Here is a 13,472-nt window from a genome sequence, read left to right as displayed (position 1 = left end):
GTGTGCTATGCAGGACCCTACCTTGTCGGAGTCAGTTGTCCACAGATCGCATGGATGTTTTCTCCAAGGCAGAAATGGAAGCGAAAGTGGAAGCTTTGAGTGCCCCTCAAGAAGAAAGGCCAGTAGGTTTGGCTTCACCAGTGCAGGAAAACGTTGTCTCATATGCCTTACTTATCTCTAGGATTCTGAACCCTCTTCTCAGTGTCAACATCTTCAGACACTTTCCGAAAGACAGCCTGTGCTCTAAAACCTACATATAAGTGAGGATTAGGCAATCAATACCAGTGAAGTAATCTGCTAGCAGAACTGGGCAGACAACTACCATTCCTTGGCTAACTGGCTCATCTACAAGGTCATGTGCAGTTATGCACCCTGTAAATGATTACCATTCCAGAAAAACCACCAGCCAGATACTGAACAGTGCCACTAGTCTTTTCCTTAGGCATGGCAGGCGTGTCCTCTCTCGTGCCAGACTTTAGAACCAATCATGAAGGCCTCATGGAGCGAGCGCTCATTTTGGTCCGGTATTTTTATTTTTTTATTGAAACTTCAGGGACTTTACATCAACATGGATGTTCCAAATAGCACTAAGTAGCAGTTTTAGGACTGTGCACTACAGTAAAGAATGAAGAGAATGTGGGATAAAACCACGGGCATTCTTGAAAGGCGTAAGAAATAAAAGCAACACGCAATTTTAGCAGAAGAATATTCTTAGGAGATTGATGTCATCGAGCAAGACTGGGTAAAAATGGAAGCAAAGGTTCAGGAACCACTTTAGGTACTTTCACCGAGCGTTTAGAGAATGGATGAGCAGCCTTCCAGGGACTGAATGTAAAACAGTAAATGTGGCTTAAATTGGATGTGTAATGTATTGTTCAGGTTATGGACAAGACGATCAGCTTATAAAACCTATGTAAGGGCTGTATGGAAAAACAGTCACACTGGATTGAGCTTTTGGTCATTTTCATTCCTTAAAATCTATACTTCAGGGATGCAGAGCACAGCAAGTAGATGACCCCATTTATACACGTACACGAAACAGAAACCGCTCTCCAATTGCAGCTGTGCACCAGAAACATTTCATCATGTGCATCCTTTGGCTTGACCACACTGCAACTCTTACTAATCAAAGGTATTTTTATTCAACACAAGTCTGTGCACTGTGTTTGTGCTCATGGATGATCAAAGTACTAGACAGATTACTTGATTGTGAACAGATATTCACTGAAATCTTTTCCCAAACACTGTACGTTGTTGTTTACTTTTTCAATGAATACTTATCTACAGAACTAGAGTTACAAGTCATTGTGAATAACCATTAAATCTTTTCTTCCAAGATGCTACTGCTATCTGTAGGAGCTACGATTCCATTCTGTAGTGTCTTTCACAGGGATAGTAAAGAACTATCAAAATATATGATATTTTAAAAAGATATCGTGTACAGGTAGAGTTTTCACAGAAGCAAAAACAACACGGTCAAATTTACATTTCAAAAATACAATAAATTAAGCCAAGTATTGTGTAGCTATTACAAGAATCTGACGCACATGGCAGATGTCCATTTATATTACGAGACTTTGATTCAACATTAGATATCATTAACGACGACCTGCTTTACACTTCTGTTGTTAAAATAGACCAGGGTCTGATATGAAGATTGGATGTATTCCACAAACTCCAGCTGCACTGCAGTATCTTCCCATTGAAAAACCTAACCTTTACTTCATGGCCATGACCTTGATTTGACAATACTTTGATAGGGCATATTAAGCATTCTAAATCCAGGCTAAAAAAAGGTGTTGCTGCCAGGGGCAGGTCGAGGTAACGTTCATTGTGACTACAATGGGACAATCGTTCGATCCAGTGGTATTGGAGGTAACAAATTCCACCAGAAAAATAAAATTAAATAATTCGGCTTGTGATATACTTGGAAAGTGTGACCCTGGTCATCTGTGACTGAATAAAGTCAAAGGAGGGGTAGAGCTCAGTTTAAGGGATGCCATGATGGTCTTTGTCTGCCTTCATGTTTCTTCTATCTCATTGGCGCGGGTGGTATCATCCATAGGCTAATGCACGGCCAAATTTAAGTAAAAATGATTTCCTGCATATTGATGCCGTCTAATCAGTTGCTGTTTGGTAATTAACCAGTACACCTTGAGCCCGAGACCGAGGGCAATTATATAACAAAATATGGGTAAGCATTTTTAAAAGGGTCCGATTTGTGGACACTCAGACCTCCTTGTTGAAATGCATCTGCCTCCTCTACATAAATATGTAGGTAGTGAAGAACTAGCTGAGGATAAATTAATATTTTGAGGTCATTGATGATAACCCCTTTTTAGGCCTGGACTGGAGGCTGCTTTACCTGGCTTGTTAGGCTCATATTTTTCTAAAAATAAAAAAATTATTATTATTAATAAATTACATACACACATATAAATACATACACATGGGCTTTAAGTCAGTGGTCGTCATCTACTGGCCTGAAAAGTGATTCACGTTTTGCTTCTGCCCACCACAGCATGGGTCAATGTGTCAACACAGTTGAGCCATTCTCCGCCTCCTGTCAATGTTAGCATTTTGTCTATGCGTTTATGTATACCCACCATCAACAAAAGTTCACTTCGGTGCCAAGGTTGGAGTGGCAGTTTATCTTTTAATTTGGCTTAAATGCTTGATTTAGATTTCAGATTTTATATTTTGCTTTGACAATGTTTTGTGAGAGCCTGGCAGCTCCCCAAATTCTGCTACCAGGGAACTCTTTTCCCATGTTGCCTCTTGTAGTGCTGCTTTTCCAAAGCAGGCAATACTTTTTGGTGACAGCTGCCTCTGTATTGTGCCATGGTCTTGTGGGACACTTTTTTTTTCCAATGCTTGTTTCTCTTTTAACTTTTACTCCTTGCCTTTGACAATGCCGCTTGCACTGCTGTGCTTCCTGCGCACTAAAAGTAAACAAAGAAGTGACGGAATTCTTGAATTAATCTTAGCCACTGGCAATCAATCTGTCCGCATCCCAGTCCATCATTACTTTGCATACCATGCCACCTCAGTTTGGACCCAGTCTTACGCAAAACGTTTTTGACCCAGCTCCAATGGGAACAGTCCAGCCCAAAAGTGCTCGGCCAAGTCCTCCCTGAACCAGAACATAAGCAACCCAGGACCAGATTCGCCCTATTACAGCTCATCGGCCAGGTATAGTTTGGTTCCAGTGACAGATTCATTCAAGCATTCCATCCTTCACTTTTTGAATACTTTGGTCGTCCTGTGCATGCACTACTTTAACTGGCACACAGGTTTTACAATTGTAAAACAATATTAATGTACTGGGAAACCATTCAGAGGGCCAATACTTTGCTTCTAAACCAGTCATGTACTTTAGAAAGTAAACCATTCATAACATACTTGTAAAACATTCAAAGATCGCTGCTCACACTTAAGGCCATAAAGCTTTGAATGTGTTTTGCATACTTTAGTAATGCTTTACCATTCGAAGTCTGCCAATGCACTGTTTCTAAAAGGAGTAGACATCTTGATACAGTCAAGCAATAAGAAAGAATACCTAAAAAGCTACCCACCCACCATGTGCACAAGCATTTGCAAAGCCAATAGCTTTGCCATGTGTTAGCATATTGAAGGCCTGGCCTATTGGATTTGCTAATACTTGTTTAGTTTGAAAGTGTATCTTCGTGGTCCAAGTTAACATATCTCAGTTACTGGGCTGAAAATGTGGACTCCTGTTCAATTCCAGTACTGCCAGAGAACAACTGAGGGGATTATTCTGGATGGATTTTTAATGAACCTCATGTCTCAGTTTATGACAATCTATCATCTAATCCAAGCTTAGTCAAACCACAACAATGCAGTCTCCTGTGACCACCTTAGGCATACAGAAGTAAAGAGCTGGCCACCAAGGGCTTTATTTAGGAGGTCGGCTCTCACCTGCCACTGTGTCCACGTTATTGCTATCTTGGTATTCAGGAACACTTGAAATGCACAACGTAAACACACATGTATGGTGCAGCTTCTTCCACTACTCGACAGGATTGCTGTTTTGTATTAAGGCACTGTCTTTTGCAAAGGGCATGCACATATCTTCCCAGCAACAACTGCTATCTCCTGTGGCAGCGAGTTAGCGATAAAATATAGAACCAAAAACAGAAGCTTAAAATACAGTACATACAAATATAAGAATCTCAGATGTCCGAATTTCAGAAGTGCAAATTGAGGGCACTGTTTTCAACTCGTTTGGGGAACCGTTTGTGGAATACGAGGGGGATTCTGACAAGCTACACATATTGGAACCCGTATATTTAAATGTGGCTCTGGGATTTCATTACAGCTAGGAAATCTAAGTACATGATTGTCTTTTGGAGGGACTCACAATAGCCTCTAAATTCCCCACATTATCTGCTTCAGTAAATGTCCGTTTACCCACAAGTTAGTGCTGTTTAAACTAGATTTGTAAAGTATCTCATTGTCTGAGATAAGTAGCACATTTCCTTCCATGATTAAAGGTAACATCAGAGCAGCTTGGGCTCATCAAAGTCCCCCCGGAGGCTGGAATAAAGCCCCACATGCTGAACCAGGTTGGGCTCCACAACAAATGCCCACTCCCTAGAGTGACGAAGGAGATAGTAGAGTGCTGTGTCCTTGGCAAAGCCACGGCGGCACTCTGTCTTGGCAAAGTAGGCTAGCACTCGGTGAGCAGAATCAGAGGAGTACAACATGGCAGGCGTGCAGCATTCAGTGACAGGCACCACATTGTACAGTGCTGGAGACAGCCGGCGCAGCTCCAGCAGGTAGTGGCGCCCAACTAGTTCAACCAGTCCCATGCTGTACAGAGCAAAAAAGACAAATGTTGGCCAGCTGGGTCCAGGTTGCTCTACAGCCCTACCATAGGTCCAACTTAGGATTGTCCCAGCAAACATACCCAGCCCCACCCACTCCAGGATCCTCATGGGTTCTGGATTCACATATCGCTGAAGGCGCTCAGGGTGAAAAAGTTTGAAGTAAAGGGCGCCTCCCAGTGGAGTATCAGGGAAGCGCACACACAGCAGTTGGTTTAACACCGGAAAGATATCTGGTAAAGGAACAGCGTCATCCTCCACCATGAGCACATACTCCGGGTCAAAGGTCATTAGGGTCCTCTCTAAGCAGAAGGCATAGTCCTGTTTCTCCTTCTCAAATAGATTGGTGCCCAGATTCTCTGATACTATGTCGTAATGCTCAACTGAAGGAATAAATTTAGCAAGCAGCATGGCGTCTTCATGCGTCCTTGGATTTGGATCCACATTGCAGAGGAATAGTTGGTGATGCCGACAAGCATCACCACACTCGGCAAGGAGGCGATGGAAACGGGAGACCACCTGCAACAAGTAATGGAACTCAGGCTTCCTTCCGATTGTTACGATTGTTATCACTAACCACGGCTTGGCTACAGCATGCCGAGGGCCGTCCACAACCACCACTGGGGTGGAGTTAGCAGGCAGGTGAAAATTGGCAAAGTATTGGACAGCATTGTGTGCATCTTCCAGGTTCTGGTACAAGAAGTCTTGACTCATTCGGTCCAAGTGCCATCTGCGGACATAGAAGTAAGAGTAGAGGAGACGGTGGCATATCACAGGGCCCAAAACTAGAAACGTCAGCACTGTGAGGACAAGGAAATGTATGGCAGTACCAAGCCAATGGCGCCCTCTATGGCTAGCACGCAGGCCCCACAGGGGCATTCTATCACGTTAGATCTGCTGAAAACTGGTCTCTTGCGGTCGATCTTCCCGTTTCTCGTACGGCAGGCAGTCAGGAACTGGTCCATAAATCCTCAGATATCCATCATAACACGTCTAGGAAATAGAAGGATACACAGACTTGTTACTAAGCAACTTCTACTCTTGAACATCGACTCAAGTGCTTTAACGTATCGAGTTGTATCAGAACATCCTTTTTGTAACGGTTTGCTAACGTGCAAGTATCCCAAATCTCATACACAGACAATCCCAACACACAAGAAAACCTCTGCTGCTTGTTTCCCACTTCTATGAAAGCACAGAAAACTAAAAACAAAACAAGCGCCAACACACAGTGCAGTTGCAAATGGAAGAGAAAACCTGTTAGAGCAGTGATTCTCAACCTTTTGACTTCTAAGGATCCACACTTTCTCATTACTGGAAACCGTGGACCCCCGATTCATAATTGGAATCCGGGGGCCGCCACTGAGTCATTACTGAATGCTGGGGACCTAATCTGATAACTTTTTTTTAATTTTCTAAGCAGTCGCGGACCCCCTGAGGAGGTTTTGCAGACCCACAGGGGTCCCCAGATCACAGGTTGGGAACCACTGTATTAGAGAATTCATCTCTTATAGGATTTCACACCATTGTAAATATCAATATTACTCATTTGTAAACCTGCAAGACGGCTTAGTGAGTTACTATTCACTAGTGACCTCTGCACTGGCGTTAAGATCATAGGTTTGAATCACAGCACGATTCACTGGCCCACCCGTCCTTCCGAAGTCGGCGCTTGGAGAACCATTACATTGGGTAACAACAACGTATTTACTGTGCTCAGTAATGAGCCGTGACGCGCTCTAATAGATACAAGTTATTATTGTGTGCTGATTTAAAGAGATAACATCCAATCATGGACCGTTCTGTCAAGGCACATAGGAACCAGAAGCCCCAAAATGAACAGATACAGGAACATTTATTTCTCCGATATAAATAGCGTTTTTACTAAAGAATTTCGGTTTTACAGAGACGTGCACACTAAATACGTGTCAGCACAGGTGTCTTTGCTCAGCAAAAGATACATAATCTACATAAGGTGATTAGAGGCTGCAATAAGCCTTACCACCCAGACAAGAGCTGTTGGTATGAGGAAGAGAAAGGCGCTGTGAAGGCAAAGGTTACTGGAGTGAAGGTAATTATAAAATGCAAACACGCCCTTTAACTGTAAATCAAAAACAAAAAATGACCGAAACAGAAGGAAGTGCTTGTGGTTCAGTCAGCCACGGCTCTCAACTAACAACCAACGCGGGGGGTGCGGGTTTGGGACGGGGGGGGGGGGGTAATTACATGTATTCATGAAATCAGAGAGCATTTGAAGAAGATAATACTGTACACAAAAATCGATACCACAATGAGATTTTCTAACCAAATGTAAACATTTTATTCAGTGGTCGAAGTGCATTAAAAAAGTATTTAACTTGCGAAGCTGTGTGCAAAGGAGGGCGTGTGAGTGAAATGGGGCATGGTAAAAGGCGTGGGTAAAAAAAAAAAAAAAGTTCTGTAACTTTTTTCGGTATATTACCTTCACGTAACTACATATGAAAATAAAACACAACTTAAAAAATAAATGCAAGTTAAGTTAATGAGTGGTAAATGTATCGTACATTATGAAACCTCTTTTAGTTAATGCACTGCTGAGGTCTGTGTCTGTAACAAGAGAGCAACTCAATTGAATCCTGGTTGGTGCAGGGTAGAATAGTGATTTGTGTAGGTTTAGTGCTCCGAGGTCCCAGTCTCTGACAGAAAGCACTGTGAAGTAAGTCAGTCATTATTGTAAGCTTGCATTACACATAGTAGACGATAGGCTGCTACAAAATGCGCAAAACGGTTTCAGATAAAATAAAAATGCTTCCAGAATATGGGTTTTTAAAACCCAAACTGTACTTAGTGCAATTTTTTATATCTGTCCCTTAAAAGCACACTTCAATTAAGCTGGTAACTCCCTTGCAATATCACTCAAAATAATACATCTGTCTTTTCAGGAAGCTTCAAGTGACTATATCAATTAAAGACAATACCTCAAACAGCCTTTACATTTCCAGATTAACCAGTTGTGCACATTTACATTTCTTTCAGGCAAGCAGGCCTCCTTACTTTGAGCTCCATAAAAAAAAAAACGGAAATGTGAAAAAAAGTTACACTATTTTTCCTATTGCAAGTCGTGTATATTTCCAACACAATGAGGAGTGGATCCTATGACTGAGTCACAATTATATGTTAAACAAAAAAATGGGGTATGTTTGCTTTGTGCATTTTAAAAGTGTTTTTTTCCAGTATGTAAATACTTATAATGCTAGCTTGAGTGGTATATCTCTAACCATTTTCAACCAAGTATTATGAGAGATGGCTTAAATTGAAACCTCAAATGTCTCTGGCATCCCACCCCAGTGCTTTTCAAAATGCTGATTAACATTTCATACCATGACTTTCAGAAAGCAGCACTTGACAATACAGGAGCCTTGCTAGTGCCAGCCTTTAACAACGTGAAAAATCCTGGCCCAACCACTGGGCTCTTACTATGAGCTACTGGGTGGGCAAAAGGCCCAAAACCCCCTATAACGCAATCCTACGTCAGAAGACAATCAGTAGATGGTTTAGTGGTGTTCTTCCTGGGACCTGGTGCCGAAGTCAAAGGGGCTCAGCTGTACACTCTCAACTGGCCATCCGACTCTGCAGCTCATCCGTGGAATTAAATCTAGCCTACTCAATGGAATACGACTTCATCTGCCTTAAAAGGAACAAAAGATTGAGTCTAAACCTGCAAGTATTTAGATGAATGTATGTCCTGCAGTTTACATGCAGCTTTTTGCATAAAGCCATTAATGCGGTGAGCTTTTTCCACCAGTATTAGAACTTACTGCCTGCATATTCGCAAAGAGACAATTCTACAAACACATCAAACTGCTGAGCTATCTCAACACAGAATGCAACTCTTTCGCCAGCAGGTTACACACAATACTCAGCAACTGGCACATTTAAGCCTGAAAGCTATTTATTACGATTCAAATCTGTGACCAGAGATTACAGATAAATGTCTGCAGCACGTGCATTAACCACTGGAGATACTAGACCAGTATTCCAACTTGAAATGCCGAATGCATAGAGATGTGTACAGCAGGTTGCCCCCTTATCTACTGTCTCTTTGAATGCAGCCCGTGACTAATGACGTAAACCAGAACTGTTTAACAATTTCTGTTTTCCTCCACAGTATATTTGGGGCAGAGCTGATAAACTCTGCCTAAATGAAGAGTGTGAAGGACTCTGTGTCCCAACAGCTGCACATGACAGGGAACAAAAAGACTCAAAGTATGTTATTCAGAGAAAAAACAAGAAAGCAATTGTCTCCACTCTGAATGGGCACAAGGAAGAAATATTTTCAATAGAGGTATCCATTCAATTCTGCATCCCTGACGTGTATTATGAAACACAGGGTTGCACGGAAAGTAGACTGTTTGACTGTACTGCTGGCCTAGGCTGTTATTTTTCCCCTTACATTAGTCATCATTTTTCCTATGAGTCAACATCGCTGGTGTACACAACATACTGTCCAGTGCAGAGGTGCACAAGGTTAATAGCAGTAGGTGCATGGAGTCCTGGGCTAGAGGCAATGCAGGCGGATGAGGTCCTAGGCTACAGTTAATGGAGGCACACTGAACCCAAGGCTACGGGTAATGGAGGCACACTGAACCCAAGGCTACGGGTAATGGAGGCACACTGAACCCAAGGCTACGGGTAATGGAGGCACACTGAACCCAAGGCTACGGGTAATGGAGGCACACTGAACCCAAGGCTACGGGTAATGGAGGCACACTGAACCCAAGGCTACGGGTAATGGAGGCACACTGAACCCAAGGCTACGGGTAATACAGGCACACTGAACCCAAGGCTACGGGTAATACAGGCACACTGAACCCAAGGCTACGGGTAATACAGGCACACTGAACCCAAGGCTACGGGTAATACAGGCACACTGAACCCAAGGCTACGGGTAATACAGGCACACTGAACCCAAGGCTACGGGTAATACAGGCACACTGAACCCAAGGCTACGGGTAATGTAGGCACTAGGCTATAAAGTAGGCTTACTGAGCCCTAGGCTAGAGACAATGCAGGCGGATGAGGTCCTAGGCTACAGTTAATGGAGGCACACTGAACCCAAGGCTACGGGTAATGGAGGCACACTGAACCCAAGGCTACGGGTAATGGAGGCACACTGAACCCAAGGCTACGGGTAATGGAGGCACTAGGCTATAAAGTAGGCTTACTGAGCCCTAGGCTAGAGACAATGCAGGCGCACTGAAACCAAAAACAAGACAAGTTTTCACAGGAGGCAATGTGGCATAGTGGGCTCGAATCCCAGCCCCAGCTCAGCATCCTGTGAATCCCTGCAAATATCCCTGTGCTGAAGAAAAAAAAAAAAAACCTGTAACATGGTCTTGGACACCGTTTGTGCTATGTGACACTGACAAAACAAAACGTGAGTTGTGCCCCTCACCCTATTTTCATCCTTTAAGAATTAAAAGCAAAGCATTAACCTTTGTTGACAGACATGCCCACCCAGCAGCCGAATTGCATAATGTGAAAATAGAAAATCTAGGATCAATCTCGGCTCCCCTGCTTGACTAAATTGTGTAACCCTAGGCGAATGCTTTATTTTATTGTAACTAACCTCCTTTTTATTCCTTAATATGAGAGCACCTTCAAATATGTGGGATCAAGAAGAGCAAGGTATACAAACCTCTCATGTTTGATTTACCAACCTCTAATGTTCCTCCATCAATAAGAATGTAAGCTACATACAAGACATACAAGGCTGCTAATTCGCCTCTTAGTTTACTAATAGCATTGTCATCAGCAAGGGGACAAGAATGCTTTTTATTTCTTGCTTAAAAACTCTCACTTTTAATAAATAGTCTTCAATCTTTTGTATTAAGTTGAAAAACTTCAGTGTGTTAAAGATATACACTATTTTGAATCTTTGTTGCATGTATAATGTGCCAAATATGTTCAAGGATTGGCTCGTGCAGGGGCTCTTAGAGCCAAAGCCGACATTGGCTCGGCTCTCCTTGTTACTTTGTTGGCTCGCCCAGCTCTAATCTGCACTATATGATGTTGTCAGCATCTCATATCTCTGTCCTATGTATGAAGTTATCATTTATGCACACATACAATATAATGCAATCTACTCAACCTCTGAAACTACTGTGACTAATTCTGTAATGTGGAAGTACTCTATGCCCCTGCTGTTACCAATCAATATATGGAACAACATTCTGCACAAAAAGTTCATATATACATCGCACTGAACACCCACTTGAGTATACAAATTAAAAACTAAATAACAAGCATTGTGAAAGCCAATAGGTCTGTTTATTACAGTTTCATCTCTCTCTCCTTTACAGTTCATCTTCTATATTATATTCCCCATGCCTCTTAAATTCACACAGGTGTCCGGAGGAAGTTGCAACCCTAATTAAGCTCACATTTTTTCTATAAAAGTGTGCGCGTTTTGTCCTAGGACTATGGTTCTTTTGTGGACAATGAAACCGCACATATATATTCGTAAAAAGCGACCATTATCCCGTTATATGGAAAGTTGCGATCTACGAAAGATGAAGAGGATGTACCCTTAAGGCCAAAGCAGCGGAATTTGGAACTGGGAAACAAAGATTGAGTCTCCGCGTCAGCTCAACATTGTGCGATTCTTGGGCAAATCGCTTAGGGCTTGATTTAGAACTTGGCAGATGGAATACTCTAGCGGATATCCCTCCCGCCGTATTTAGATCCCCATAGGATAAAATGGAACCATAATACGGCGGACGGGATATCCGTCGCGTTCTAAATCAAGACCCTAAATCTAACCGCGTCTGGAAAAAACGTGACCTTGTAACGTAAGTTAACGGTTGCACATGTAAAGCGGTCATATGATGCCTTCTGGTCGAGTTCGCCACATGTAAAACTACAAAAAAAGAAGAAAAAAAAATGAACTCGCCAGGACCTTCTTTCAGATCACACACTGGTCTCTGAAGCACATCGGCTTGCGCCACTAACCCAACCCGTTTCTTTTGCACATCCCCATCTCGCTTTTACCCCGTAGCCGCTTCCCTGTAGCCCTCAACCATACCTCTCGTCCCTGGTCCTAGCTCCCTGCACGCCCCCTTTCCATTGATGTCCGTGCACCCTCAGGTCTGCACGCCCCCACTTCATGCGCACCCTTCATCCTTAGGTCTATGAGCCAACCCCACCCTCTGCCCGCCCCCTCGTCCTACTCACCGCTTCTCCTCGGCGCAGTGAAGTGCCTCTGGGCGTTACCTACAGTAAACAAACCCTGTCCGCGGGCAGCGAGGTCACCCGCAGGAAACGCCGGAGCAGAGCCGCTCCCCTCCAAGGCCTGGAGGCTAGAGCCTCCATCTTGGAAAGGTACTGCGGGGGAAACCGTCCACGTAACGTGACTGTGCTGGGCACGAATTTACGCACACGCGCCCCCTGCGCGCGCGCGCACGCACCGGTTTACGCAGGGGAGAAGCTCGGTGTCCGCAAACGTGCAGCTGGGTGATTTTTATGAGGCGCTTGGGTTGCAGTCAAAAACCTCGATATACCATGCGACATTGACATTATCTGAACCCAAGAAGGATGGAAGTCTGAGGTGGCCCCAACGAGATTAATACCTGTGACCTTCGAGTTGCCGGTGGATCACTGCCTTTTTTTTTTTTAAGTTTCAAAAACCTTTATTAAGTGCTTTAGTAGGCGATACATAGGTTTTTAAAGAGTGGTACCTCTTCCCTTAGGAAGGGCAGTCCACTTCAACTTTGTTTCAAATAACATTTTAACAACACAGTCAGTTTATATATGAAAGAAGTAGTAAAGGGGTTTTTGGTTTCTTGGGGCAGTGTGGAGAGTTCAGTGGGAAGGAGGGGTTAGGGCTGAGTGCGCTACGGCGATTGTTGGAAGCGGTCAGACTCTCCCATTTTTTTCAGTGACACCTTCCATCACCCCTAGCTTTTTAGCCAACAGAAGGGTGATGTATTCTGGGACTTGTAAAATCAGGGTCACTGAGGTTTCGTTGGCTAAAATCCAGGCCTGAGAAAGTTTTTCCACATGATGTGGACTAGTGTGGCCGGTGAGGCGATATCTGTGTATGCCGGTCACGTGATTGAGCCACCATAAGATAGTGGAGTTCCAGAGTAACTGCTGGAGGCGCCTTGCTAAGCCTTGAGAAAACTAACAAGTTAATATGATAATGGGAAAACAACATTTTTTGGTTTGTTTTAATTTTTATAACTTACGTGTACGTTTTCCTCACTTTTCTGAGTGTTTGAACCCAGATGAGGCTGAAAGGCACATTGTTTAAAAAAAAACAAAAAAAACTTGTGGACCCAGGTATTACATTATAAAAACTGTTTAGAGAGTAAACAAAATGCGCTTCATTTATTTTGTTAAACAAACAAACGAGCGGTTATGCATGTTTGCTTTCACCTGGTTTCTTTTTTTCAACTTCAAAGTACAAAAGCTTAATGGCTTTGTTTTACCTAGCTACCACCTGAAAGTGCCTCTGTGCTTCAATTAATGTCAGTGGGTAAAATACATTTACCCAGCGTTTTTCGAAATTTATCACTTTCCTGTTCTAAAATGCTGGCAAGTATGCAATTGCAGTTCTTTAGGCAATAGAAAGGTTAATGGTGCGCA

At 43.1% G+C, this 13,472-nt stretch overlaps 1 protein-coding gene across 2 annotated transcripts; it reads right to left on the bottom strand.

The window, feature by feature from the left end:
• Nucleotides 1–548: 548 nt before the first annotated feature.
• Nucleotides 549–12,241, bottom strand: LOC138286569 (post-GPI attachment to proteins factor 4-like). 2 transcript variants are annotated; one of them, XM_069226962.1, is made up of 2 exons: nucleotides 12,060–12,241; nucleotides 549–5,840 (listed from the first exon to the last, which is right to left on the bottom strand). In XM_069226962.1, exon 2 carries the CDS (start codon nucleotides 5,724–5,726, stop codon nucleotides 4,521–4,523), a length of 1,206 nt encoding a protein of 401 aa, XP_069083063.1. In that variant the 5' UTR covers nucleotides 5,727–5,840; nucleotides 12,060–12,241; the 3' UTR covers nucleotides 549–4,520. The 2 variants fall into 2 exon arrangements, with proteins under 2 accessions (XP_069083063.1, XP_069083062.1); XM_069226961.1 differs by lacking the exon at nucleotides 12,060–12,241 and adding an exon at nucleotides 11,911–12,031 and having other exon boundaries at nucleotides 1,109–5,840.
• Nucleotides 12,242–13,472: the final 1,231 nt, after the last annotated feature.

The sequence above is a fragment of the Pleurodeles waltl genome, chromosome 3_2 (assembly GCF_031143425.1).
Source record: "Pleurodeles waltl isolate 20211129_DDA chromosome 3_2, aPleWal1.hap1.20221129, whole genome shotgun sequence".
NCBI lineage: Eukaryota > Metazoa > Chordata > Amphibia > Caudata > Salamandridae > Pleurodeles > Pleurodeles waltl.
Note: the sequence above shows the minus strand (reverse complement) of the source record. Positions and strands in the feature narration are given on the sequence as shown.

Bases quoted from the DNA above. Each gene is read 5' to 3' on its own strand.
- LOC138286569 (XM_069226962.1), bottom strand. From the start codon at position 5,726: ATGCCCCTGTGGGGCCTGCGTGCTAGCCATAGAGGGCGCCATTGGCTT.